Source organism: Lissotriton helveticus, chromosome 3_1 (genome assembly GCF_964261635.1).
Source record: "Lissotriton helveticus chromosome 3_1, aLisHel1.1, whole genome shotgun sequence".
Classification (NCBI taxonomy): domain Eukaryota; kingdom Metazoa; phylum Chordata; class Amphibia; order Caudata; family Salamandridae; genus Lissotriton; species Lissotriton helveticus.
The window spans coordinates 944,531,066-944,557,889 of NC_136061.1; the positions used below are offsets into that span (position 1 = coordinate 944,531,066).

At 43.8% G+C, this 26,824-nt stretch overlaps 1 protein-coding gene across 1 annotated transcript in view; it reads left to right on the forward strand.

Annotated features, from left to right (window-relative positions):
* LOC144824184 (putative methyltransferase DDB_G0268948) overlaps positions 1-22,017 on the forward strand; it is a 244,810-nt gene extending 222,793 nt beyond the window's left edge. Inside the window, exons 3-4 of the mRNA XM_078683339.1 lie at positions 21,567-21,780; positions 21,922-22,017. Of these exons, the coding sequence (XP_078539465.1) occupies positions 21,567-21,780; positions 21,922-22,017 (310 nt within the window). The remainder of the gene's footprint in view (positions 1-21,566; positions 21,781-21,921) is intronic.
* Positions 22,018-26,824: the final 4,807 nt, after the last annotated feature.

Consider the following 26,824-nt stretch of genomic DNA (forward strand, 5'->3'; position numbering starts at 1 on the left):
ACTTGGGGATATATATCCACATTTTATGTGTTAGAACTGAGGATCTCTAGTTGGCAATGGTATACACCTTTGTCCAAATAGGGACCCCTGCTTCTAGGTCAGGATAAGTGGATTACACTACTGGATAACCCCTGCTCACCCGCTTGGTAGCTTGGCACGAGCAGACATGCTTATCTCAGAGGAAGTGTGTTAAGCATTTGTGAATATACACAGTAATAGAGTGAAAACACTACAGATGGACACAACACAGGTTTCATAAAAATAAGCATTCTTTATATAGACTTAACACAAGACCACAAATGACATAAATCCACAATACTGTACTTAAGATTGACTTAAAAGATGGTAAAAGTTGCTTAGTTCAAGTTGGTGATAAATGCGACACAGTTCTCAGAAAAGTACCTGGATGCGTAACGCAAAATGAACAACAGGCTCGCAAAGGGAGATGCGTCGGTTCCGTGCTCTGGGGGAGATGATGCGTCACGCCTCAATGCTTGCGCAGAGTAGGGGACGTGTTGTGATCCTTACCGGTGCGGGGATGATGCATAGGTTCTCGGCCTGCGGCCCGGTTGCGATGTGCAAGATGGCGCCTCGATGCGGTGCGACAATCCTGGTGCGTTGCGAGAAGATGGCGCCCTTGATGCGATGATGCAAAGCCGGATGGAGCCGGACAGGCCCTGTGCCACGCTTCTCTGGCGATGCGATGGCGACCCTCTCGATGGCATCACTCTTCTCCGGCAGATAGCTTTGACGAAAACACGCTTCCTAGGAGATGCGGCGGTGGCACACTTCTCTGGTGGTGTGACAACTATAGCTGCGGCGGTTTCACGCTTCTTCTCGTTACATCACGCTTCCAGCTCCCAGCGACACGCAGGCTTCTGCAGATAGAATTTCCAGCAAGGAAATTTGCAGGGGAGCTGGATGTGAAGTCTTTTGTCCCTGAGACTTCAGCAGGAAGCAAGCACAAGTTCAAGCCCTTGGAGCAATATTCTGCAAGGTGATGAAAGTCCTTAAAAAGTTCTCCACTGCAGGCCAACCCAGCAAAAAGCACACTGGAAGAGGGGCAGTACAAACTCCTGCAGCTTCCTTGGTTCTTCTCCTTGGCAAAAAGTTTGTCTTGTTCCTAGAACTGATCTAAAGTTCTTGGGCCTGGGTCCCAATATTTATTCTACTTTTTTCTTTATTCTCTGAAGGCAGAGGGGCCTTTGCCCAGTCCAAACAAGTTCTGGAGCACATGACTCCTTTTTTCCTTTCACAGTGCAGGGCAGAAACATCAGTCGCCCCACAGGTGGTGGAGCCAGCATTGTGGAGGGAAAGCACAGCCCTGGAGCACTTTGTTGACATGATTCCTTCTCTTCTTTAACAGTGCAGGGCAGAGGCATCAGGTGCTCCCCAGGGGGTGGAGCCAGCATTGTGGAGGGAAGGCCCAGCCCTATTCAGGTCCCAGGTGCAACTCCATTCTACCATCTAGATGCAGACCTCCCTATTCACCACTGGGCTGACTCATTCTGTCTCTTGGAATCCCCCAGCCCTGTCAGTCAAACGCCAGACAAGGAATACACAACCTACCAGAGGTAGACCGTTTATAACCCTCATCAGCCTGATTTGCATATGATCTGGGGTGGTGGAGTGAGCTAAAGAATGATGATGGATTAAACCCAGATCATTTGACTGGGGGTGAGTGTTTGATTTGCTGAAACGCTCCGTCCATCATCCCATTTGGTATCGGACACTCAAGGGGTGACATTTAGTATTCCCACTCCAATCTAAGCCAATTAGTGGAAAGTGTTGGACACTAAAGGGGTGACAACAGGCCAGTCCAGAGTTCAGCTGGCAGGCAGAGTTCGCCGGTGCACCCGTTTGCATAGCGAAATGCAACACGGAGTATGTCTTTGAGTTCCAAATCACGTGCAAACGGCACCATGCAGTTCGTATGGGTGCGGCCATTTTGTTTCTTACTTTGTTTATGGTGCTGGGCCTAATTTTCAACCCCTCTGTTATCTTTGTAATCCTCCGCCCTCTTATTTAATCTACCCCTCATTTTTATTTATTGTATTAGTGTTATTTACATTTCTTTAAAAAATCACGTTTTTCGTGACATTTTGTATTTTTTATTTTTCCCCTTACTTCCTTGTTTCTACTTTCCTTTCCTTTCTTTTCTAATATTTTCTCCACCCAGAGCCATAGCAGAGAGGGTAGTCTGTCTAGCAGGTGGCACTGCCACCCAGTTGTGAGGTCCCAGGCTATATTCAGCAAGGAGGAGGTAGCAGTCCTTTTCTTTTGTTTAGCACTGCACCCCCTCAATGCTGGCAGCAGGCGGCAGGAACGGCAGCGGATACCCCCTGCGGGAGTTTCAGCTGCACTGAGGGAGCATGCGTTGGTGCGTGCGGTGCACCAGCCAGGCTCAGTGCACCGTCCAGCAGCTGACACACCGGGGCTCGGTGAGTATTCATTATTTGTTGTTTTTCTACAATGCTAAAAATAAATCCAAATAGCGGGTAACACTTAGAGGTAAATTACTTTTAGTTTACATTAATAATATTGTTACTATGTGATCCAGTTTCTGCTAGGCAGGTGCTCAGAACTATCTAATCGTACTCACCATTGACGATCGCTTTGGCTGATTGATCTATTGTAAACTCTTCTGTCCACCTGTCACCATAATGAATCAGTGATATCAGTGAGTTACCATTCTCTGTGACTTTGGTTTTGTCGCGCAAACAGTTCCAAGCTACTATTTAACAGTGATGTGTAGTATGCACCTATGCATTGCAAAATAGGAGACTGAGTTGGTCCATCAAAGTGTTTGAGAATTGAGAATGAAATCAAATCAAAGATCATTCAATGCAATGCATTTGTTCCAAATGTAGTTTTTGTTAAGGAAATTTTAAATAGGGATTTTAGGATCAGTATGGGCAACTCAACCATTATCGATAGACTCAAAACTACAACTACTGGTGATCTGTTTTAGAGAAGTACAATTATGTGATTGAGTTTGTCTGTCATAATAGTTTTGTAGAGATTAACTGAATCACTAATCTGTTTTTTTTAATCTTCTTCATTTCTTACATCAGCATAAGGTTCAGAAGTAGCTGGTCAGCAGGAGGCTCTGAGGGTTCTTATAACCCTAGTAAGGCCTATTCTTTATTTTTATAATTTCCCTAATGTTGGGTTTTATGATTGTTGTGGGCTTAGGGTAGAATCTTATGGTATTGAAATGTTGGTGTTTGATTCCATGATGGCAGTTGCTGCCTGACGTCTGTTGTTGCTGGTGAGAATAAAGTTACTTACCTGCTGTCTTCCTTTCATGTGGCAGATAGGATGGGATATGAACCCACTCTTACAAAGCACAATGGATGAGCTCTTTTTCCTCTGCCCACCATACCACTTTAAAATCTCGACTTGATTATTTTTCTATACTGTCTCCTCTTTTTTTCCAAATCCCCTATTCAATTTGCATGTCATTCCTGTTATTCCTGCTTTATCTTTTTCCCCCCTTATATTAGATGTTTTTCTTTTATGGTAGCTGACTTTTTCCGGTCTCTAGTTCACTTATTTTCTGCTTTGATTATAATATTCTTTCTCTCTTTCCTATATATCTTGTAGTACTGTAAGACTAATACATTTTTGGTACTCTAGTGTCTACCGTGAAGATTGCAGGCCCAAGTAAGGTAGTATTATAAATAAAATTCACCATGTATATTTATTGAGAAGGCTTGGTACCCCCATTAAGATAACCCATGCAGGGACAAAGATGCTCAGTTGGAATATTGCGGGGTTAAAGAATAAGTGTGATGATGTTAGGTGGAGGGCTTGTCTAACTGAGTCTGACATTAATGGGTTACAGGAAACTTGGGACACCAACAATTCATTTAATTTGGATGGTTATACGACCTACTGGTCATCTGCAACAGCTTCTCCCATGGGGAGGGCGAAGAGTCGTTTAATGACACTGATCTCCCTGAAAATTGCGGGTACTCACACCAAATTGGAGACAGGTTCTCCCCACTGTCTGGCAGTTCAAATTGCGTCCACTGAGGCTGGCAACTGGATTATTGTTAATTTTTATAATTCCTTTGAAAGAACTTTTAACAACGAACATTTAGTCAGTCGATATCATTTTCTCAAATCATATAGCAAGATAAACATCAAATCTTATTCGGTTATTGTTTTGGTTGATTTTAATATACATTGTTGTAATGAAAAATGCCATGTTTGGGATAGCTTGGGACCGGCTGACCAAGAGGATGGATGCCCATTTTGAACATACCTCACAGGGACTTTACCTGGAGGAATTGGTGGCATTAAATGGCCTGATTTATCCTAAGCCAACTGGTGGGGGTCTGGCGGTTCCAACTTTTAAGAGCAATGGCACTGGGTCAATTATTGACTATATTTTTATTGGAGATATATTAATTAATAGGGTAAGTGGGTATACTGTATCTTGGTCTATATTTAGTGACCATAATCCCTTCACACTGACCATAGTGGATGACCTAAAGAAATGGGGGAAAAATAATAGATCTGTGGGCAAATTAGATATACGGCCCACAGACCAATCCCGTAGAATTAAATGGTGTCGGGTGATACCCCAGGATTTCCATGCCACTCTGCTGGCTACGGCCGTTCACGAGATGTCCATTTGCATGAATGAATGTAATGGGGATGAAGATGTTCTGGCGGCTTACACTAAAATCTGCACTCAGATCGCCTCGGACCTCAAACGGCCATGCAAAGGACAGGATATAGTAGTGGAGAGATGGTTTGACCATAACTGTTCAGTAGCCCACAGGAAGCTGTCGGCTGCTATAAAACTAAACCCACTAGATAAGCCCAGTGGCGGCTGGTCCATAGGGGCGCCGGGGGCAGCGCCCCACTAGGCAGAATCAACAGCAGAAAAACTGCTCACAGGCAGCAAGAAATGTAAGCAGACGGCAATTCGTCTGTTTACATTTCCGGCCTGTGCTTCACAGCCTCAAGTCAAGTATGCATGAGTCATTAAACAAACGCACAGTGCACACATGCAGGCAAAAGCAGCAGAAGTCCAGAACTGGACTCCCACTGCACATCTGCGAGGGGCGCTTTTAATTTCAGCACCCAACTCCATTGACATTACACTAGGCATGCTGCGCATGCCTAGTGTAGTACAGGAGCCTGAAGATAGGATCCTGCTCGGGCGGTGACGTGCATTCGCCCCATGCCCTGTCAAATGGCAGGATTTTACCGAGTAGCCACGCCCAGTCGCATCCAGTCTTATGATTTGCCACTTACTTGCCATGAAAGGGCTCGGACACGTGATGCGACATGGTACCAGCGGAGGAGATGCCTCATCCTGGTGGTAAGTTTATTTATTTTTGTTTTATTTAATTAATAGTCTCCCCCTCCCTGCACATACACCCCTCCCCCCGTCATGCCGGCCGCGACTGGGAGTCAGCGAACTGATATGTGCCTCGTTACAAGGCTACGTGGGTTGTGATGTGACTGCCTGTCCCTGTGTCCCAGCGCTACCAGCCGTGTATCAGGTGAGGTCATCATGCATGTGAAAGTTTCTTCCCGTGCTGAAGCAGTCATTCGAAAATACTGACATACTCCCTCTATTCAAGTAGCTAAGTGCGCCCTAAGGAGAACACGTCTCACCCGGAGGCCCCGCTCTGACGCAGACTCTTCCTTCCTGAACTCCATCCAGCACTGTCTTTGCTCTAACGCTGGGAACATGTCTGTCTGCAGCCTAATGATAGTATCACTCTCACCGGTGACGGGCATAGTTGTACAATGACCCCCATTTCCTGCCTCTTGTATCGCTCCCTCAGCCCAAGGAGTCAATCGTTAATAGTAGTCGCAAGTGCAAGAGGGCCCCCGGGTTCCTGAAGATGTCAGATATTACCTACCGCCGGGCTTCTGTACACCACGCTAGCATTCTGCCTCGGCCTTCTTGGTTCTGTCCTAGAAACAGCATCCATCTTTAGGTATTTACCATGACCCCTCCTCCTCCAGCAGTGCAAACAAATGACCAAGCACTTTCACCCACCCCCATCCTTTGACACCTATTGTAGACAGATGCTACCCCCACCAACACCCCAGTCTCAGGCATACCCCTCCCTCTGTCACCTCAGTCCTCTTGGGTCAGGAAGAACGGATGCCCCAGAGGGAGGGTGGCAAACAAACTAAGCAACAGCACAGCCGAGAAAGGAAACGGAATTATTTTGAGTTGATGTGTGACATATTCGTATCTACAACGTCCCTAGCGCTACACTCAACTTGCTTCCTGTGCGGGGGGACTGGAGACGCGTGGGGTTTCGGGGGCGAGGGGAGGAGGGGGGTGTTGAAGCACTAGGGAACAGATCAACGAGCATTTTCAATTGCTTGGATGAAGGATCAGAGGAGGGTAATTGTGCATTGATACCTTTCATCATCAATGCATGGTGGTGGAAGACGCCCCTACTGAACTCTGACTTACCACCACCCTTAGCCTGTATGGTGTTAGTATTTATATAGTGCTGTGCAGAGTGCATGCGTGCATGTGTGTGCTGTGAAGTATGTATGCCTTTGAGTGCTAAAGTACACCAAGGTCTATGAGTTCCATATTGCAATTCCACTCCAGCTGTTGTATCCAGCGTGCTGTCTGCCGTACTCATATAATTTTGTGTGCGTGCTGCCAGGTTTCAAGCAGAGCACTTACCTCCTCCAGGTTATGCATATGGACTTACACCACCTTGTGAGGCTCACCCTCTGCTTAAGGCCTAAGGATGATACAAGTCTCAAGTTACAAAAGGAATCCCACAGCTGCCACTAGGTGCTGGAGGTGAGGGGGATAACACCACTTACACCACTTGCATTTTGATCACAGCCACGCAAAATCTTCGGAGTTTGAGCTTGAAAATACACCCTTCACCCACTCTTTTTTCAAAATGTTAGATGTTCGGGCTCGCTCGCTGCGCTCGCTCGCCACGGTGCACTCTGACAGAAAGTTTACGGCTCACCACTTTCAAATGTCACCAGCCGCCCCTGGATAAGCCAACAATAGCTGCACTAAGGAAAACTTATAAATTGGCACAAACAAATTGGAAAAACGAGATCAGAAAGGAGGCTTGGAATGAGTTATTATCCACTGATGTCATCAAAAATAGCGCCAAGTTTTGGGAAGTGGTTAATAAGCCCTTCTTTCATGAGTCTCCTAATTGCCAGCTTGATTGTGGCATCCAGGAGCAGATCTGGCATAATCATTTTAAATCAGTATATGATGGGGATGATGTTTGTGGCAATCCAGATTTTAAGATTGAGGCGTATACTTTATCTTTCTCAAATTCAGAGGTGTCAGTGGCAATAAAACAGATGACGAGCAACAAGGCTCCGGGACCGGATGGTGTGCCGGCTGAACTCTTTAAGTCTGATATTAAGACATGGTCCAAAATATTGTGTAACGTTTTTAACAAGGCCTGTCAATTTGGCCTACCCAACACGTGGTCAGAGTGGGTAATAGTACCAATTTTGAAAAAAGGTAATAGAGGGGATCCTACTTGTTACCATCCAATCTCCCTCATTGATTCCGCAGTCAAGGTGCTCGGAAGGGTGGTGCTTAGTCAACTCACAGGATGGCTAGGGGAAACAAAAACCCTTTCAGATCTGCAATATGGTTTCAGGAAGGGTAGGGGCACGTCAGATCAATGCCTCAACTCACACCTACTGATTGGGAAATACACAGTTGCCAAGAAGGGAGCACTATTTCTGGCATTTGTGGACCTTTCCTCGGCCTTTGACCGAGTGAACAGGTCCAAACTGTGGGTCATGCTCCAGAAATTTGGAGTTGAGGTAACATTGTTTATTTCCTTGCAGATCTGCATAGGGGTTTATCTGCCACTGTGCGATATGATCAGATGGGCAACTGCACAGGAGGATTACGTATCACAAACGGTGTCAGGCAGGGGTGCATTCTGGCCCCCTTACTTTTTACTCTTTACATTAATAATCTGGACTCTGCAATATGTGATGCGTGTAAAGATATCCCGCATGTTGGGAAACGCCTGATCCGGGCACTACTTTATGCGGATGATGCCGCTCTTCTAGCACGAACTGCAGTGGGGTTACAACTACTTTTAAATTCCTTTGCGGACTTCATGAAATCCCTAGACCTTAGTGTCAATTTCTCCAAGTCCCACATAATGAAAATTGGTCCTAAGACCATAAGGGCTAAAACCTTTCATTGCGAGGGGAATGTATTGTCCAAGGTTTCTACCTTCCCGTATTTAGGAGTTATATTTGATGATCATCGCTCCTGGGCTCCACAAATGTTAGCAAAAAGAAATGCCTTGTCGAGATCGACGTCTGCTGTTTGGGTTTGCACGGAATTTGGGGGCAAGACCCATGCAAGCCCTTTTGAAAATATACAGTGCGAAATGTGTCTCCCTCGCAATGTATGGTGCTGACATTCGGGGAATTAGGAACGTGAAAGCAATCCAGGTCATTGAGGATAAGATTTTTAAAAAATGTTATCTGTCCCACAACCCACAGCTGGTTATATTGTTCATCAGGAGTGTGGAGCTGGTTTTGTGGAGGATGTAATAGCCATGGCACCACTTTTAAAATGGATATTGACCTGGCTGAACCCGGAACTGGAGTTAAACCAGGAAATCTTTAAATATTGTTTAGCTCTCGACCATGGGAATCGCATCCCCTGGCTCATATATGTTTATAACTTGACAGTGCAATTGGGCCGACCCGAGTTATATAACTCGCCTGAGAAGCTGTCGAAGGGGGGACATCAAATGGGTCAAGGATTCATCTCTCTCAATGGCTGCCATGGCTAGAGAAGATAGGGAGTTGGCAAAGCCGACGGTAAGGGCTCATCAACTGCGGAAACCACCTTGTCTATTGAACCATATTTGGTTAGCGTTACAAACCCCAACCATCGATTCTTACTGGTCAGATTTAGGCTGAACCAAGTTAATTTCCTCCTTGCAGGGTCATCAGGATGGAAGAGGGTGGAAGAGTTGGGTTTTGTTCGTGTGATGATTTTTCCACACAGGATACAATGCACTTTATTTTTTTCTGTCAGCACTTTACCGCTATCCGGAGGCGTTTTATCCTCCCAATTCTAGCTAATAAAGGCTTTTTACAAGCTAAGCCAGCTCTTCTTTACCTCCAGCTATTATCAAATGTGTGGGAAATTTTTAATTTCGCTAGCTTCCTCACTGCGGCCGTAAGAATCATGAGGAAAAAATAAGCTATGTATAACCGGCCCCAATGCACCTATCTGAATTAATTGAATGTATGGTTGTCTTAGCTCAGTAATGTGGTTTTATGAAATTCACCCAAAATGAATTTGAACATATGTATTGTGTATTTAAAAAATGTTCTATACTGTTACTATTTTTATATGTAATTAATGGTTTTATAATTCCTTGGTATAACATTTGTAGTATGCTTTTATGGTTTTAAAACAAACCGAATAAAGTATTTTGACTGACTGAGAGAAGGCTTTCTTTTTCCTGTTAACGAGAGAGTGGCCATGATCAAGGACCCCCCCTCAATGTTGCGTGCTGTGTAATTTATTGATACAGTATAGCAGCAGTTTCTATGAGGGTGCAGCATGGCTGGAAAAAAGTATGGGGTCCAATTGCATTTGCCAACCAACACCATATGTCTTTCATTGACCATTATTCCACCTGACATTGTCCTTCAATGACTGAGTCCTCATGATAATCACGGGTTATAGCTCTGCCCCTCTATTAGGAAGCGTTTTTGGTTGGCTTTACTACCTGGAGGGTCTAACATTGTCCAACCAACCAAAATTGAAGAGTGATATTTTTGTTAGAAGATCCTGCAGTGCTATCCAAACTGTAGTGATGTATTGTGGTTGTGTTTTTTGATTGAAAAAATAAGGGGCAACATATCTGTCATCCAAAAATATGTATAATGGTTCATTCTAGCCACACAGACCACCAGTTACGCCTGCTCAAATAGTGCTGCTGTAGCAGGATAGTCAGTTGGAGGGGGAGAAGTGGCGGCAGAGACAGGCATTGGTAAGTCCCACTTGCTTATTGGCAATTACTATTATACTCATGAGCTACCAGGGTGTTGTCAACTCGTGACTGCGAACTCCCCCACCCCGCTTTACCAGCTGCAGCGGTGGATGAGTTATGGCCTCTTTTATCTGCAATGCAGTAAAAGCTCAAATAATGAGTGTTCATGGCTTGAGGGAAACATGAAAGAAAGGAGGGTTAAAAGAAAGGAAATTGATAGGGGGGTGGGTCAAAGAGTACATGGGCGGGTAAAGAATGTACGGGTGAAAGGATGTTTGGAAGAAAGCGATGATACTGAATGGATGTATAATGGATTGGAGATTTGGTGAAAGACTGGATGAGAGAAAGTAAAGCTTAAGTCATGGTGGCTATGGGTGAATTAGAATGAAAGGATGAATGAATATTTGCATTCCTTGGATGAAAAAAAAAGGCTGCTTTTCTAATGGAGAGTGGCATGCTGCTGCTCACCTACTTTGCTTACTTTGTTTATATAGGGTTATCAACAATGCTAAGGTTTAAAGTAGGTGGTATTTTTTAAATGTGTGTTCTACTCCCTTGACTCACTGTATTTGTTAAGCAAGACAGATATTTCCCACCCATCATCATTCATCACCCCCCTCCCTGTCTATAGCATATTGCCACGCATGACAAAATAAAGTGCAGTATGATTCAATTTCAAACTGCAGCTTTGGCGGTACAATGTACATCTGTATCAGTTAATGTGACATTTACACAGATTTCAATGCATTGCAAACTGAACACACAAGGTGTGTTTCCCTTCACCCACTCCATCACCTCTTAGTAATTCAATCCTTTATTTCTTTTTTAAGTCCTTTCTCCCCAGCCTACCAGAAATTGAAACACCCATTCATGGCATGTGCCACATTTGATATTATAGTCCTATGAAGTGATTCAAAAATATATTTCATGGTTTCCCAGAACATATTTTTTTCACGCCTGTTCAAGTTTTTCCCTTTCAACTTTTGTCGACTAGTACAGTGGCTGAATAAGCCAAAGATGATGAATTAATGATCATTGTAGTGACAGTGACCCCTCTTTTCTATATCAAAAGCTCTACCCTAGCTGCTTAATCCCACTACCCTACCCTGCAGTAAAGTAAGTCAAGCTTCCATTCCTTACTAAAGAATTTGTGGGAAATAATATGTGGTGGTGGGCAAAGCCAGTGTGCAACGTGGGAATAAGTGCATGATTTGATGTTAAGTTTGGCCTATGCGATACGCTGTAACAAACATGCCAAATGCAATTCGTATAGCCACTTCCTTTCCCTGTAGTACACTACATCATTTTTCCCAATGTCTGCTTTTGGCAGACAGGATAATATCTGCATTTCATACATGAGGTGTGTGACATAGTATCTCATTTAATATTCATCTCCCTCTTCCGAGTCAGGGTAGAAAGAGAAAAGCTTTTGGTAAAGAGCAGTGCCATTGGAATTAAAAATAGATAATTGTCAACTACAGTTGCTCCAGCTGCAAAGAGTAGCAAAATATCAGACGCTCTGGGTAGCACTGAGCAAGGCTTCATTCATTTGGCACAACACACAACTTGTACTTCACAGTACATAATGCTTCACTCATTAATGAGATGTAATTTATTTTTCCACTCAAGGTGCCTATTTGGATATTTCAAAAGCCTTTAGAAGAAAAATTATTATAATCACATCAAACGCCAATGACCCCATGGGACCAGCAATGTACTGCTACTGTGCCACCCATTAATTTAATGCAAAAACAACAGTTGATGGACAGAATGCAGAACAATGTCATACATTCACCCCAGTACAGAGATCTGGGCCTAAATCCATCGTTTTTTCTGCTCACCACACCACCCCAATTCAGACATGGCCATAAGCAAATCAGCCTTGACCCTGTGCCTCATGGGAACAGTCCAGCCTGAACTGCCAAGCCATGTCTTCCTTGGACCGGAATCAAGCATCCTAGGACCGGTTTCTGGCTATCAGCCGTCTTCAGCCAGGATAGCTTGACAGGCAGGCAGGAGATATCGGCCCATCTAAGGTGGCAGTGGCTGGACCACATCCAGCAGGAATACTGCCAGCTGGTGGTCTTGGATGAAGAGGAGGTGGAAATAGCTGTCTCTCAAGGCCCCAGTGCAGCTGGTCCCCCTAAGCCTCCATCCTTCTGGCCATCCCAGCTCCGACACCGCCACCAGCTGCAAGCAACTGCTGCCTCCCCCTCCTGCTCAGACAGAAGGCCATTGATGCAGCTCATCCTGGAGTGGTAGGACAATATAGAGAGCCAGCTCGTGAGGATGGAGCAGAGCCTGGACCAGCTCTGGACTGAAACTGACAATGCCCTCTTTTAGTCCTTTAAAAATTTTTTTTTGGGTGGGAGGGATTTCTTGTTGATTGAGAGGGTGGGAAGTGAGTGGGACCAGGTCTTTTTAATTTGTTGGACATTTCACATTTTTGGACATTGGTGGTTCGTTCAATTTATTTGGGGAGAGGGGATGGCATTTTGTGGGTGGAGAGGGTGGTTTTGTTTGTAAAAAATAAATCAAGGGAAAATATTATATTTAATCAAAATGTATGCTTGAAGTAGTTTTTTAATGGTTCACTTTTACTTTGCACTGCTGGATTTTAGTTTTTACGCAACCTGTTTATCTGTTTTGTTGTAAGAGTGTATTATACCACTTAGTTATAGACTTAATATTAGAACTATCTAACTATTGTGACCATATGGAGGATGCTTTCATAACCTACATTGCCTACAACAACTTAGATAAACGATACTTGCAGTAGCACTTAGTTACTTACTTACTAACTTAACAAGTTAACTTCATTCCATAGTTGTCTTGCCTGAATATAGATGAAGCAGTAACAGGGAGGCATCACAACTTCACAAGCTAGGTGAACTCCAACTGTAGGATTAATTGAAAGGATTATCCATTGCCATCATATAAATGGGAATAAGAACACTGAGTTAGTGGGTAATATCAAAGCTTTACAAAAAAATAGCAATAGTAATAACTTGAGAAAAGGTGAACTACTATTTAATTAAAAGTAAGGTCAATAAATGCTTGAGTAAAAAAAAATCGATTCAAAGTCTGGAGTGAACATGCTTTGTTTATAATTTTATGGTTACGCAACACTAGGCCTAAATGATGCTGAAACAGGTGTTCTTCATTCAGTATCCAAAATATGGAACACTTTGATACATGGGTGTGAAATGGGGCCAGTGTGGGCTAATGCTTAGAAGATTGTGTGATCCATTGACGGGGTAAATTAAGCCACATCTCAGTAAATCACATAGCCCGAGGGAAGAGGGTTAGAGGTTTGATGAACGGATGAGCAAAGGGATTTTGGAAAGGTTTGACAAAGGCAAATGCTACACAAGTACAACATTTATCTGGGCAATGACTAGCACATCATTCAACATCAATTTGTTGTGGTTGGAAACAAAGGAATGAGAATGACACAGTACAGTTAGATGCATTGCAAACAGTCCTTCTGTCCCCAAGAACCAAGTTATCAGATATCTAAATGTTGTGTCTTCTAGGTTAAACCAAAGTAAGCTAAACTGTCTTCTAGTTTCGAATTTTTTTTATAATGGAAGAGTGAACCCACCTACTCAGTTCGCTAAATATGATTGTTAAAAGAAAAATGATACTGTATTGCAAAATTAGGTGGTGCATCTGAATTTTCCTTGGTCATGTCCATCACTCCTGGGTGTCTATCTGGACTATTCCAGTAGGTAAGCAGGAGTGTTGAGGCAGAGCTTCATGAGGAGTGTGCCAAAGAAACTCAGAGGCAGAACAAAAAAAACAAGAGGGAGATTAAGTTTCTCTTTTGCCGTCATACAAACAAAAACACAAACATATTAGCATTTCATAAATTTATGCACCTCTTTGCATTCCACATAGCTGAGAACTAGGCCTCAGACTCATGGTTTCCCTCTGAAGTCCACAACTTCTTGCTTCTAGCTGTTGATGAGGTAGTCCCGCCCTGAGTTATTCCATCCTCCTCCTGACTCCAAGTAACTCCGTCCCAATCATGACCCAAGCAAGATAGATGCATAGTGCACTGCTGTTGAAGGACAAGTAGAGAAACAGAATTGCATTATTTTGCATAGGTTTTCGTTTGTTAACTAAAGTGACTGTTCTCCTCTCGGAATAACCAGAAGAAAAATGTAGGACACTGCAAATAAATCTGGCTAAGTGTGAAAGGGCCAATCACCTCCAGGAACAATTGCTCACCCAACATTCAGGCCCCGAACATTGCATATCATTATCAGCAAGTTCCCAAATTACTGTTTAGCACCATCCATCCCTCACTGTCTGCCACCACATGAATCCTCAATCATCACTTACAATCACTCAAAAATTACTTTGTGCAATGTTTACCTGTTCCAATCCAAGCACGGTAGTAGGTACACTATCTCCCCTTCGATGCAAGCAACAGATTGGAATTTGGCAGTTTTGTAAATGAAATGATTTCAAGGAGCAGCCCTCCTAGGTTATGAAAAAACAGAAGGATAATAGGAGTAGACCATGCAGGTTTATTTTCTCTAAGTAAGTTTGTAAAGGTCAATCATCTCCAAGGAAAAATTATCAACCATCATTCAGGCCCCAAACATTGCAAATCATCCAAGCAAGTTCCCAAATTACAGTTCAACACCCTCCCTCACTGTCTGCCACCACATAAATCATCAATGATCACTCACTCACCATTGCAATAGTTGTAGTTACCTCTTCCAATTCAAGCACGGGTAATATTAGGTAGTAGGTGCACAATTCATCTTTGATACAGGAAATACATTGGAATTTGGTATTGGCACTCTGGGGCAGTAATGCTAGTGCTAAGTGATGTTTAATTATATTTAATAAGCTCAAATATTTGTTCTGAACAGGTCGACGGTTCTCCTCAATTAATGCTTTAAAATGTAAACGGCCATCGAATAAAATGGCCAGATACGAGAAGGACTGCACCTTCTCCAAACTGTGTTTGCCTATTCCATAGTTAAAATGTTTACTTGATTGAGTCCCTGTCTCCATAACATACGACTTAGTCAGGTTAGCAGACAGATCTAAATTATTCACAAAATCCACAAAACCATCTATCAATCGCTGTAGTCCCAATGGAGTGCGTGCCAACAAAACCGCATTGTCTGCGTAAAGCTTCTGCCTGCTCAGGGTGAATCCACATTTAAGCTTATTAGGGCTTGTTCTAGGCCATTTATATACAGGGAAACCAAGAACGGAGCCCAAATACACCCCTGTCGCACACCACTAGTGCAAATGAGAGGCTCAGTGCTTCAGCCCTCTAAATTATATCTAACTTTGGCCAAGGTGTTCTAATGTAGGGCTCTCATAATCTTAATAAGGTCTTGGTATACCCCTAAATTACTCATTAAAACCCACAGCTTCTCCCTAGTAACACAGTTGAATGCTGCAATAAGGTCCATAAAGGCTATATAAACCACTTCATTATTAGCAATGGTGTATTTCGCCACCAGTAGATATAAATGTAAGCATTGATCTATTGTTGATCTTTTAGCCCTAAATCTGTACTGGAAGTCAGTAATAATATGTTGTTCCTCAGCCCAGTTCATCAGGCGATATAACCACTTCGATGCTCATGACGAGCTGAGCTCATCATGAGGTATACCTCTTGTGTGCTCATGACGAGCTGAGCTCGTCATGACCACACCCATTTCCATTATGGCCCAGCACAGCAGAGGATCTCCTCAAGCAGCCAAGGTGTTAAAACAGCACGTCCAATTACTTTGGCAGTTACATCTATCAGGGAGATAGGGCGATAGCACTGGGGACTATCTCTGTTCCCCTTTTTGAAGATGGGGACTATTATGGCAGATGACCACGAACGGGGGAGCCCGGTAGCTATAGCAGCATTTATTACTCTTGTTAAAATTGGTGCCCATACATCCACCTTACTTAGAAAAGGTCCGGGGGATCCCGTCTGGTCCCTGTGCCTTATTTCTGGTGAGACCCAGGATACCAGCAGTAATCTCTTCCAGGGTAAATTCTAGTGTGACATTCCACCTCCCCACCCACTCCTCGTTATCCTGAGCCTCACTATTCCCCCGATTATAAAGCCCTCTAAAATGCTCCATCCTCTGTTCGGGTAGAACATTGGATCCTATCTGCGGGCTATTTGCATCTTGGAAACAGGGGTTATTAACTATCTTCCAAAAGGTGGTCATATCTTTCCTTTCGGCAGCTCCTCTCAGGTCCTCCCAGGTTTGGGTTTGGAGCGCACTCTTCCTGCACTTTACTGCCTGCTTATAAATTAACCTGCAATGGATAACCCTGTATTTGTCCCTTTGGTTAATTCTTAGGGCAGCTCTTAGCTTCCTCTGTGCGAGGGAGCACCCTCTATCGAACCATCTAGGATACTTTTTAGGCTTACCCTGCCCTGTCATCTGCAAAAGACCCTCTATCAGGCGCCCTATTTCCTCAAATGCCTCCACTAAGGATGGTCCTTCCACTGATAAATCTAAACATTCCTCTAAAAACTGTTTCCCCTCTTTTGCAAAGGACCTATAAAAGCTTTCACCATTAATCCTTGACCATTTCAAATGCCTGCCCTGATCCGTAACCTTCTCTAAGTTTGTCCCAGCCCCCCTCTTTGTGACCCTACTTGTGTTTGTCTCTGCAACCAACAGTATTAGGGGGTTGTGGTCGCTAAAACCACTCAGCTCTATTGAGAATCCCACTAGCCACTTCTTAAGCAATTGGGAAACTAATATAAAATCATTAAAGGAGCTACAGCCCCTTCCTTTAAAAGTAGGGTTAACCAACTTATTAGGGTCAATGGCCAATAGATCAATTGTATGTTCAAGTATGTGATCTTTCATCACCCTACTCAGCTCCCTGCCCTCCAGCGTGTGCTCGGTGTTGCCCCTCCTCCAAACTGCAGGAGGTCCATTCTTCTTTGATGGGTAACAAATTTGGGCACAGATGACAATTAAAATCCCCTGCTATTAAAAGCATGGATGCCGTTGTACCCTGCTTCAGCTCCATCAGCGAACTTAATCTTTTGTCAAGCTCTCTCGCTCTAGATCCTCCCGCATTATAGAAATTTACCAAAATTATATTAAGGCCCCTATTTTTAAACCGGAGGCCTATCATGTAATCTGAATTCCATTTTAAATCAACCCAAACCCCTTCCAGACACAAGTCTACAAATATTAGAAGAACTCCCCTTGCTCTTCTGGCCATAGACTTACTTGCCGGGACCCCAAACGATTTATTCCCAACTAGTTGGAAATTAGTGTGTTCTACCTCCCAGGTTTCCTGTACACAGATTATTTTGAATTTGTTAATAAATTCCAACCATTCCTGATTTCGGAACTTAGCTGACAAATCTGCTATATTCCAGGATACTAATTCAAAGGAGCTCCCTGGAGGATTTAAGGGGGGGGCAAATGCCTATGATAGGCCTATCACTGCTTTGAAAAACTTCAATCCTAGGTGGCCTTGTTTTGCAAAAGGCGAGCTGGGTCACATTTGGCATTACACATCTTGGATGCTCCTACGCCTGTGGTTTTAAATTTGAAGAAGCCACCTTTAACAAGTTTTCTTGGCCAAGTTCCTCTCCCTGTAGTCAGTCCACTTCGCTAAGATGTCTTCCCCAGTGGAGTGGGGTATATTTATTGAAAAGTGGGGGTGCTGGCCCTCCCCCCTCCCTCCAAAGGGCTACCAGATGGCCATGTATGTCTCCTCTCCCTAGTATTGCTGGCAAAGACTCGCTCCTCACCCCATCCACCTCACCTCTCATCCTACCTGGCTGACCAATCCTATCCCTATGGCACTCATAATGCCCAGAATTAGGCATATAATCTGGTGGAGTATAAAAATAGCTTAAATTCCAAGCCTGAATAGAGGATCGTGGATGTGTCCGAAAGCCCCAGCAGACGTGGTCCGCCGCCTTAGGATCTTTAAAATTAATGACAATACAGTCTCCTGCTGTATTTTTTGTCCTGCATCCTACCCAACTCACTCTACTCGCAAAAATAATCTTACACTGTACATATCGGGGCAGTGGTCTGTTATTATTTAGCCAGAGTGTTGTCTTTTTTTTTTGTTGGTCATAGGATTCAACTTTACCGTGTTCCAATTCAGGAACACCAGTCAAAACAGCAACATAAGGTGTGCAATCTGGGGTTAGGTCTAGGTGGGGATACAAAATCTTTGCCTCGTTCCCATCCCTATCACTAGTACGGCTTGCCCCATGTGTCTCTAGGGGAACTATGTTTCCACCACTCACTATTCCGCCCCTTAACTAATTGGGGCCCGCTGGTTGCACAGCTGGAGCCACAGTTGGTGGCACAATAATGCTGGGGCAGGCTGCGGGGTCCCTTCCTCCCTCCCTCACCGACTCGTTTGCGTGACCACCACTCACTAATTTGTTTTCAATGCCTCCCAAAGTGGACAATATCAGTCCTTCCGATTTCTTAAGCCTGTTCTCAATTAACAAAAGTACTATCATTAGGGGCTCCAAAGAGGATGTTATGAGAGCACCTATTTTTTGCCAGTACACTTCCTCAGTCTGCAGTAGTCCAGTTACAGTTTCGTCCATATTCGTGGTATTTACTGCCAACAGAGTTTCCTGTGAAACTTCAGTAGTTGGAGGGTCTGTATTTGGCGTCTCTCTCTGTTTACTCGGTTTAGAGATCTTGGACTTCTTCTCCCTTCTGCTGTGTACCTCCTCGTGTGCCTCCTCTTTTTCTCTTAGAAGCAACCCCCTGCGTGAGTTCCAAAGATTGTGAGGGCTCTTTGTGGACTTCTGCCGTGCACATAACCATACTCTTAGGTAAGTTTGCGCTGCGTTACTGTGATGTGGAATTCAAAGGGTCTCCATCAGTGTTAGGGGATGCTAATGTTTGCTGTAGACTTACATTCTCAGTCTGAGAGCCAGTGGCGGGAGCATTTTGACAGTATTTTTCTGGCAAGCACACATTCATAATACCCCCCAGAGATGATCATTTTGAGAACACGGGGTCCATAGAGAGACGTCGCTCCGTGATAGCGGTCTCATGGGCAAGCACAGATGTAGCCCTCATTATAAATTGGTGAAGGGTTCTTGCAACATACCAAATTCCAGCAACTTTCCTCCCTCTCCCCTCACGTGCTGCCATTTTGGTTCAATTTAATTAAGAAGAATGTAAAAAAAAAAGAATAATTGAAAATGACTCAAATAGCCGTCTTTAAATCCACTTACTGGAAAGGCAGGTCAACCGTTGATATCCAGGGCCTTAGAGGGGGGGGGCCCAGCCCAGCCTCTCCCTGTCTCGAACGAGCTCAGACAGGCCCACCCTTGGCCCGGGCTTCACCCGGTGCGCGCCCGCGCGTGTCCCGCAAAGCGGGAGCCGCGAGGAGTGATGTAGCGCTTGTGGGCGGGTGCTGATGTGAGCAGGGCTCCTGGACCTTGAAGTCCCGTGAAAGCAGAGCAGAGAGCGTCCCAAAACGGAGTCTTCTCCTACGAGCAGACCCCGCAAAGCGGGGGGCGCGAGGAGTGATGTAGCTCTTGTGGGCGGGCGCTGATGTGAGCAGGGCTCCTGGACCTTGTAGTCCCGTGAAATCAGAGCAGAGAGCGTCCCAAAATAGATTCAACTACTACAAACAGCTCGCGCGAAGCGGGGGCCGTAAGGAGTGATGTAGCACTTGTGGGCGGGTGCTGATGAGAGCAGGGCTCCTGGACCTTGGAGTCCTGTGAAAGCAGAGCAGAGAGCGTCCTAAAACGGAGTCTTCTCCTACGAGCGGCTCACGTGAAGCAGGGGCCGCGAGGAGTGATGTAGCGCTTGTGGGCTGGGGCTGATGTGAGCAGGGCTCCTGGACCTTGGAGTCCCGTGAAAGCAGAGCCGAGAGCATCCCAAAACTGACTCTTCTTCTACGAGCGGCACTATTGTTTCAGATGTGCCACTGCATGACTGTGATTTCCAAGTCAGCCATGGTATCTCTTGATTTCCATGTGCATGTCAAATCACATGTGGGAGCAATGGGTATGGTAGCATAAGTGCTACTTTTGCCACCATAGGCTCTCATACACAGCATGGAAGGTGCTAGTACATATACCAGAGGTTTTCCTGACCAGGTTTTCCTGGCAGGATCTGACTTTTAGGTCCTTTGTTCTGAAGTCAACTCTTCAGCACTAGAGGGATTTAAGAGCAAAAATCCCAAAATAAGACTGTGGGATGTGTTTCGGACGAGAGGCTAAGGCACTGCAGTGAGGGTCAGGCAACATCAGAATTCTGATGAATAGAAAGTTTGAGGGGTAAACTTAGTTTTGAAGGAAATAGTATAGCTTGCATTGGAAGATTTTCCAATGGCAGGGATTCTGCAATCAGAACTACTGTCGCTTTATTGGTAGATACATAGTTTGACAGTGGCAATTGAACCAGTGGATTTTCCACCCACATAGGCTTTGCCATGCTATGTTGTGCTTATAAACCACACACCTTAAACCACATGCTTTCTTTTATGAACGAATGTGCTTGATATGTGTACAGATATAGTTTATCAGTGTATTAATCAACATAATGATTCCACAAACCAATATTATTCTCTACAAACTAGTATAGTATATACAAACTAAGACAACTTATATGAACCAATGCATTATGCACAAAGGCATATTCAACATGTTTCATACACAAACCAATGTGGTTGCATGGTGAACCACTATGGTTGCTGTAAACCAATATGAGTCACAAATGATGCGATTGAATGGTGTCCTGTTTGACACCTCATAAACAACAATAGTTGTCTGGCTTACAGTGCAAAGTGCTTGGAGAGACGAACAGCTTCTACAACATTGGAGACACCCAATAAGTTGAAGAGGCCTGGATCGGCAATGCTTAGCTTCTGATAGTTCAGTTGTTGGGGAAGGATTTCAAGAAATGAGCAGGTTGTACTCAGTCTGCTCCTTCATCTACAGCTAAGGACGGAGGTTATGAAGGCTCTCAGTGTGAGAGAAGAACATGTGTTTAGTGTTCTCCTGCAGTTAAGCAGTATGGAGAGCATGTGACCAGAAGACTCTACCATAGTGTGAGGACCTCAGTGATAACATATCTGACTCCTGTGTCTTTGAATTGTAATGGGGAAGGTTAAGAGTCAAGGGTGGGGTGGGGGAGATGAACTTTCACTGCAGATATGGGTCTATATTTGTTTACCGTTCTTAAGTCATGTGAAGATTTTAAATCTTACTCTTGACCTTAGAGAGATCGTGTTTTGACTATGGAAGGTTGAGTATGCCATTGCGTTTTCATCAAAGGTAAACAGAGAGCCTGGATGGCACATTTTTAATCTAGTACATCCACCTGATAGTCAAAGGGACAACATACTGGTGAGTAGCAGAGTCATGTTTAGAACTGACTATACTACTGCAGTGTCATTTTGGATGAAACAGTACAGGTTCATGGCAACCATCAAAAGAACAGGCTCCTTGAAGATCACACTGTTTTACCTCTACCGTCTACCAACCAGAAGGTAATATGAATATCCAGATTCAAGTCACAGCTGTAAATGTAACTTTATTTTTCTTTGTAGGATTGCCAAAGCAGAGGAACTCCCATTTGAAGACAGATCTCTGGACCTCGTCACTGCTTCAGTAGCTGCACATTGGTTTGAACTAGACAAGTTCTTTAAGGAAGTAAATCGTGTCCTCAAACCAAGTGGCTGTCTGGCAATGTATTGTATGGACTTACGATTCAGTCTTTTCTATAAAGATTGCTCCGAAAGGTTGACGGATGTATTAAATGAGGTGAGAATAATGTATTTTAAGCATGACATATACCAGACTTTTAAACCCAAGGCCCTTATTCCGAGTGTCCCAATGATTGCCAATATGTGCAGTCAACTCTGTTTTCACATAGAATTATGATTCTTATGTGTATTTTATCAGTTCCGGTACATACTGTGTGCAATAACTGCATCCTGTATTACATTTTGGCATGTTAATCCTGAAGAAATGTTAAATGAAAATAAGGCCTTGAAATAAATCAGACTTTTGTATAGTAGAGCAGTAGGCACCTAAATTTGCATGTAAGGCCCCATTTCATAGGCAAAGCTTGTCATTAGAGATAGTTATCACAATTGATAAATTCCAACCACCAGGGTGCCTGATTATATCAGATGCAACAAATTATCACATCTAATACCGGTCACTTATAATGAGGACCAAAGGGAGTTTTAGAGAGTTGACGGGCATGCAATTCATCAAAAACGTGGGAATGTCCCATCCACCATATTGCAAGTCTATATTAGTAAATGCCACTGTAAATATGGGAACCACAGTTTGACAGTGTACTCCGTCTGCCAACCTCTAAGAAAGGTCCTACAACCCACATCACCTGCAATTCATGATCACTGATGGGATAGGTAATAGAAGTTGATTACAAGTAATGCAGAAACACCATAGGTCCACACAGGTACCCCTGGAGACTTTGCCTGCCCAAGCGGTTGAAATATCTGGGTGAAAATCCAGGCAGCAGTGAGAAATAATCAGAATAGTCAGATTCTTTAAATGTGAAATCTGGTTGTTCCCCATTACCTGGATCCTCAGGGTCCAGCTCATAATGAATTGGTGTTTTCAACCCCCAAAGACATCCTTCAATGCAGTAATGGCATTTAGAAATACTGGGTCTATTAATGGGCATCCTGTAATGAAGTCTTAAATATTTAAATTGAGGCCACTGCATAGCAGTTGTCTTTTCTTAGGTTCAGATGACTTCTTTCTCCAAAGTTTAAGTCTATTTTCACCTTTTGGGTACTCACACCGGCATTCCCCCATTAGAATTTCTGATACCAGTGACATAAGTAATTTCAGGAGAATATTTTAGCTCCAATTACTGTGGTGGAGATCAAGTAGAAAAGTATTCTTAATGAACCCCAGTAGCCAATGTGAATTATTTAAACAAACGATTACAACCAAAATTACCCCTATTACACCTGCCAGGAATTCAGGAAGAAAATCCTGGCAAAAGTAAGGCCATTTATGCGAGAAGAGATCTTTGCCACAAGTGCATCCCCACAGCCGTAATTTCCACTGAAGGGAGCAGAAGGGAGGTTTCTGAGGTGTGATTTGCCTTGGACGTTTGTGAACACTCACAAGCATGGGCGTTTATGGCCATTCACGAACACCTCCATGATTCCTTTCCTCCCTAGAACTTATCCGTGATTTACTCCAGCACTGGACTATAGGAACTCCCCTTCCATGATGGAAAGAAAAATGTATGACCCCCAGATTTTCGGCAGGTAGAGTGTAAGGGCCTACTTCATGGTGAAAAATATTTTTCCACTGGAAAAAAAATTAAAATAGAGTGCAGATGCTCCTTGGATCCTATTTCTCCTGTGTTGAATAGGTTCTGACAGAGAAGGTCACACGACCTCTCCACTAGTACTCCTGGAAAGCTCGCCTGGTACAACTTTCCATATGTACCAATGGAAATGTTTGTGGATCTCCAAAAGTGGTAGATCTACAGTTAATCAGCACTTGCATGCAGACGTTAATCTGCAGATTTACTTCTTTCTTTGTGAAAAGGGGCCAATGTGTTTTGCCTATTGTCAACTTTTGTTTAGTATAAGGGTGTTTTCTTTTGGATGAGAAACATGAATATTTCAGAGAATAACTTGTTTTAGTCCCCTTTAGAAGTTGCATCCTAATACTTTCCTTAAAATTCATTAGATGGCTAACATTTGGATATACTAATGGTACACTCATGAAAAAACAACATTTAATAACGATTTTAAAGAATGATAAACTGTATGAAGTTGTGAAAAAAATACCTAAAAGTGTCAACTAAAAACACTTGTTACATGTGTCTGCCTTACAGTATTGTGCACTTTCTCTCCTTGCAGAGATTTACTCAATACGTTATGCTTACTTCCAGTGCCATACTAGACAAACCTTTATCAGTAGTTCCTAGTCCTAAGACCTTACCTTTTTGTGCATTTCATTATTATATGTTGTATATTATTTGCCGAAAATATTTATTGCACACCGTTGATAGCCATATAGTTATGGTTATGTCCGACTTTCCACCTGAAATGCGTTTGTTTCCCACTAAATTTGGCATCTGTCAACAAATCTACACAATACTTTGTAATAAAAAAGGTAATCAGATTTAGGATTGACATGGCAAAAAATTGACATTTCTAATTTTAATTCCCATTGAATTCATTTGCTTTCATTTACAGAAAAACGCTCCACTAAATTTGTTATGAGAACTTAACAAAAGGAAATGCCCTTACTTAATATGTTGTAAATCCGTTCAGTAGTTTTTGACAAATTACCATTTAAACTTTGTATTTGCTGGGCTTGAAAGGGCTAAGACAAAGATCTATCTATAATCGGAATCCTTAGAAATAAAGGGAGCTTTTTCAACCTTTGCAAATTCAGGGCTGCAAGCTCAATTCGAGTTTCGTTAAACCAAAGCCCTTCACTCGCTGACAGCAATTTTAGGAAAAATGTTTCAGCAACATTGACGGATGCTGGGATTCAATCCCCACATCCTGAACAAAAAATTAAAAGATCAAAAAGACTGCAGACATAGCATCAATTGATCCTCATGCTCCCTTGGGAGGAATACAGACATTTACATCACATGTGTTGTAAACGATCGCGTTGTTACCTCGCAGTACCATTACGATACAGGTAATTACAACGGCTTGCTGTAGGGGGCGCGCTGGACTTAGGAATAGTATAATTTACTATTCCAACTCTAGTGTGTGCAACAGTAGGGAAGCTGTTGGAATAGTAAAGTATGCTATTCCTTAGTTTAGAGCGCCCCCTACAGCAAGTTGCTGTAACGACTTGCGTTGTAATGGTACTGCAATGTAACAACGCGGTCGTTGTAACAACCGCGTTGTAATCGTATGCGTTGTTACACATGCGATGGCTTTTTCCCCCTTGGAAGGGGCCGAAAGAGACCCCTCTAAGTAAAAAATAATAGTTTTTATTGAGCTGGGTTCATGGGGGTCACGATCCATGTCCAAGTGAATTTCCACCCGAAGCTAGAGTCTTTTACCCTTGATGGACCTTATGCAGAGTCTGCAGATCTAGGAAAAGGTCCTGCATGGGTCCAAGCACACCGCTAAATTTGCGAACTCTCTAAAAATGTATGAAAAGAAGGCTGGGATGAAGCCTGGACTTAAGGGGGGTTGCCAACTCATGGGGTGTTGCATTCAAACCTCTACTTTAACTCTGTTTCTAAATGAATTTTAGTGTTTTTTAAATGTACGTGAAGATGTATAACCAAAGCTTATTATAACCACTTTAATCTTTGATTTTTGTTTTACTGAGAATTTTTAGAGCATTTTCTCCATACACCACATGGAAAGTTCCCTGCTCATTTTATTTATTTATTTTATTTTATTTGGGATTTGTAATGCAGCAACGAGGCGTCCCAGCGCAGACCAGAAACCAAAGAGAGAACAGAGAGACCTGCAGGTGCCTAAACATCAGATAATGGAAACAGCCAAGTTGTTATGGACTTACGAAATATCAAGAGATTTAGGATACCTCTAATGTGCACAGGGAGGGAGTTCCAAAGTTTCGCCGCTAAGAGGCCAAACGAACGGCCCCCGGCCCTCGCTCTCCAGACTCGAGGGACACAGACAAGCCCACGGTTGGCTGATCGCAATGCGCGTTTGGGCATGTAGGGCATCAGTAAACAGGATAACCCAGCAGGGGCTTGGTGCATCAAGATTTTATGAGAGATGCACAGCACCTTAAACTGAATGCGCTGTTCGATGGGCAGCCAATGAAGGTTGGGGAGCACATGCGCCACCGAATAGGATTTGGGAAGAGCCACTAACAGACGCGCTGCCGCGTTCTGAACCCTTTGCAGGCGTTTAATGCAGGCTTTGTTGGCACCTAAACATAGGGAATTTGCATAATCAAGCCTAGCAGGAACGGAAGCCTGCACGATAGTCTGGCACACTCTGGGAGGAAAAAAAACAAGCAAAGGTCTCAGTCCTCTCAAGAGCCCAAAGCAAACAGCGGCAACAGTCAATCCATTATCAAACCAGACACCCAGGTTCTTAACAGCCTCCTTAGGTGAAGGGGCAGGTTTAAGATGGTCCACCACTGTTCGGACCAGAGTTCCTGGTCCTTCTCAAATAGTAAGTTCTCGGATTTGCTGGCATTTAATTGAAGACAATTAGCCCTCATCAAATCCGAGATAACCCACAAGTCCTCCTTAAACCTCTCCAAGTTGGCACAACAGTTTTAGAGAAGGCAATCACCAGCTGGGTGTCGTCGGCGTATGGCACCAAAGACAGCCCCCTGTCTCTAGCCACTTCCACCAAGGGTCTCACATTAAGGTTAAACAACAACGGGCTCAAAATAGAGCCCTGAGGTACCCCTGGCGCAGGGCGTAATCCTGGGAGTGAAAAGGTGGCACAAAAACCTGGAAGGACCGCTCTGCCAGGAAGGACCGGATCCAGTCCAGGGCCCCACCCCTTTTTCCAACTGCACGGAGGCATTCAAGAAGGATTGCGTGAGATACCGTATCGAAAGCGGCACTTAGGTCCAATAGGACCAAGGCCACGGAGTGTCACCCACATCCAGCCTACTCCGAATGGATTCCGTTACAGCCAGGAGCGCTGACTCGGTGCTATGGCGAGGGCGAAACCCATGTTGAGATGCATCGAAGATGTTAAACTCATCAATAAACTTAGACAGGATGGAGTTTACATGCGCTTCTACTAGCTTGGCCAAAAAAGGCAGCTGGGATATAGGGCGATAATTGCCAGGGTCTTCCGGATGGCTTTTTTATCAACGGAATGACTTTAGCGTGCTTTCA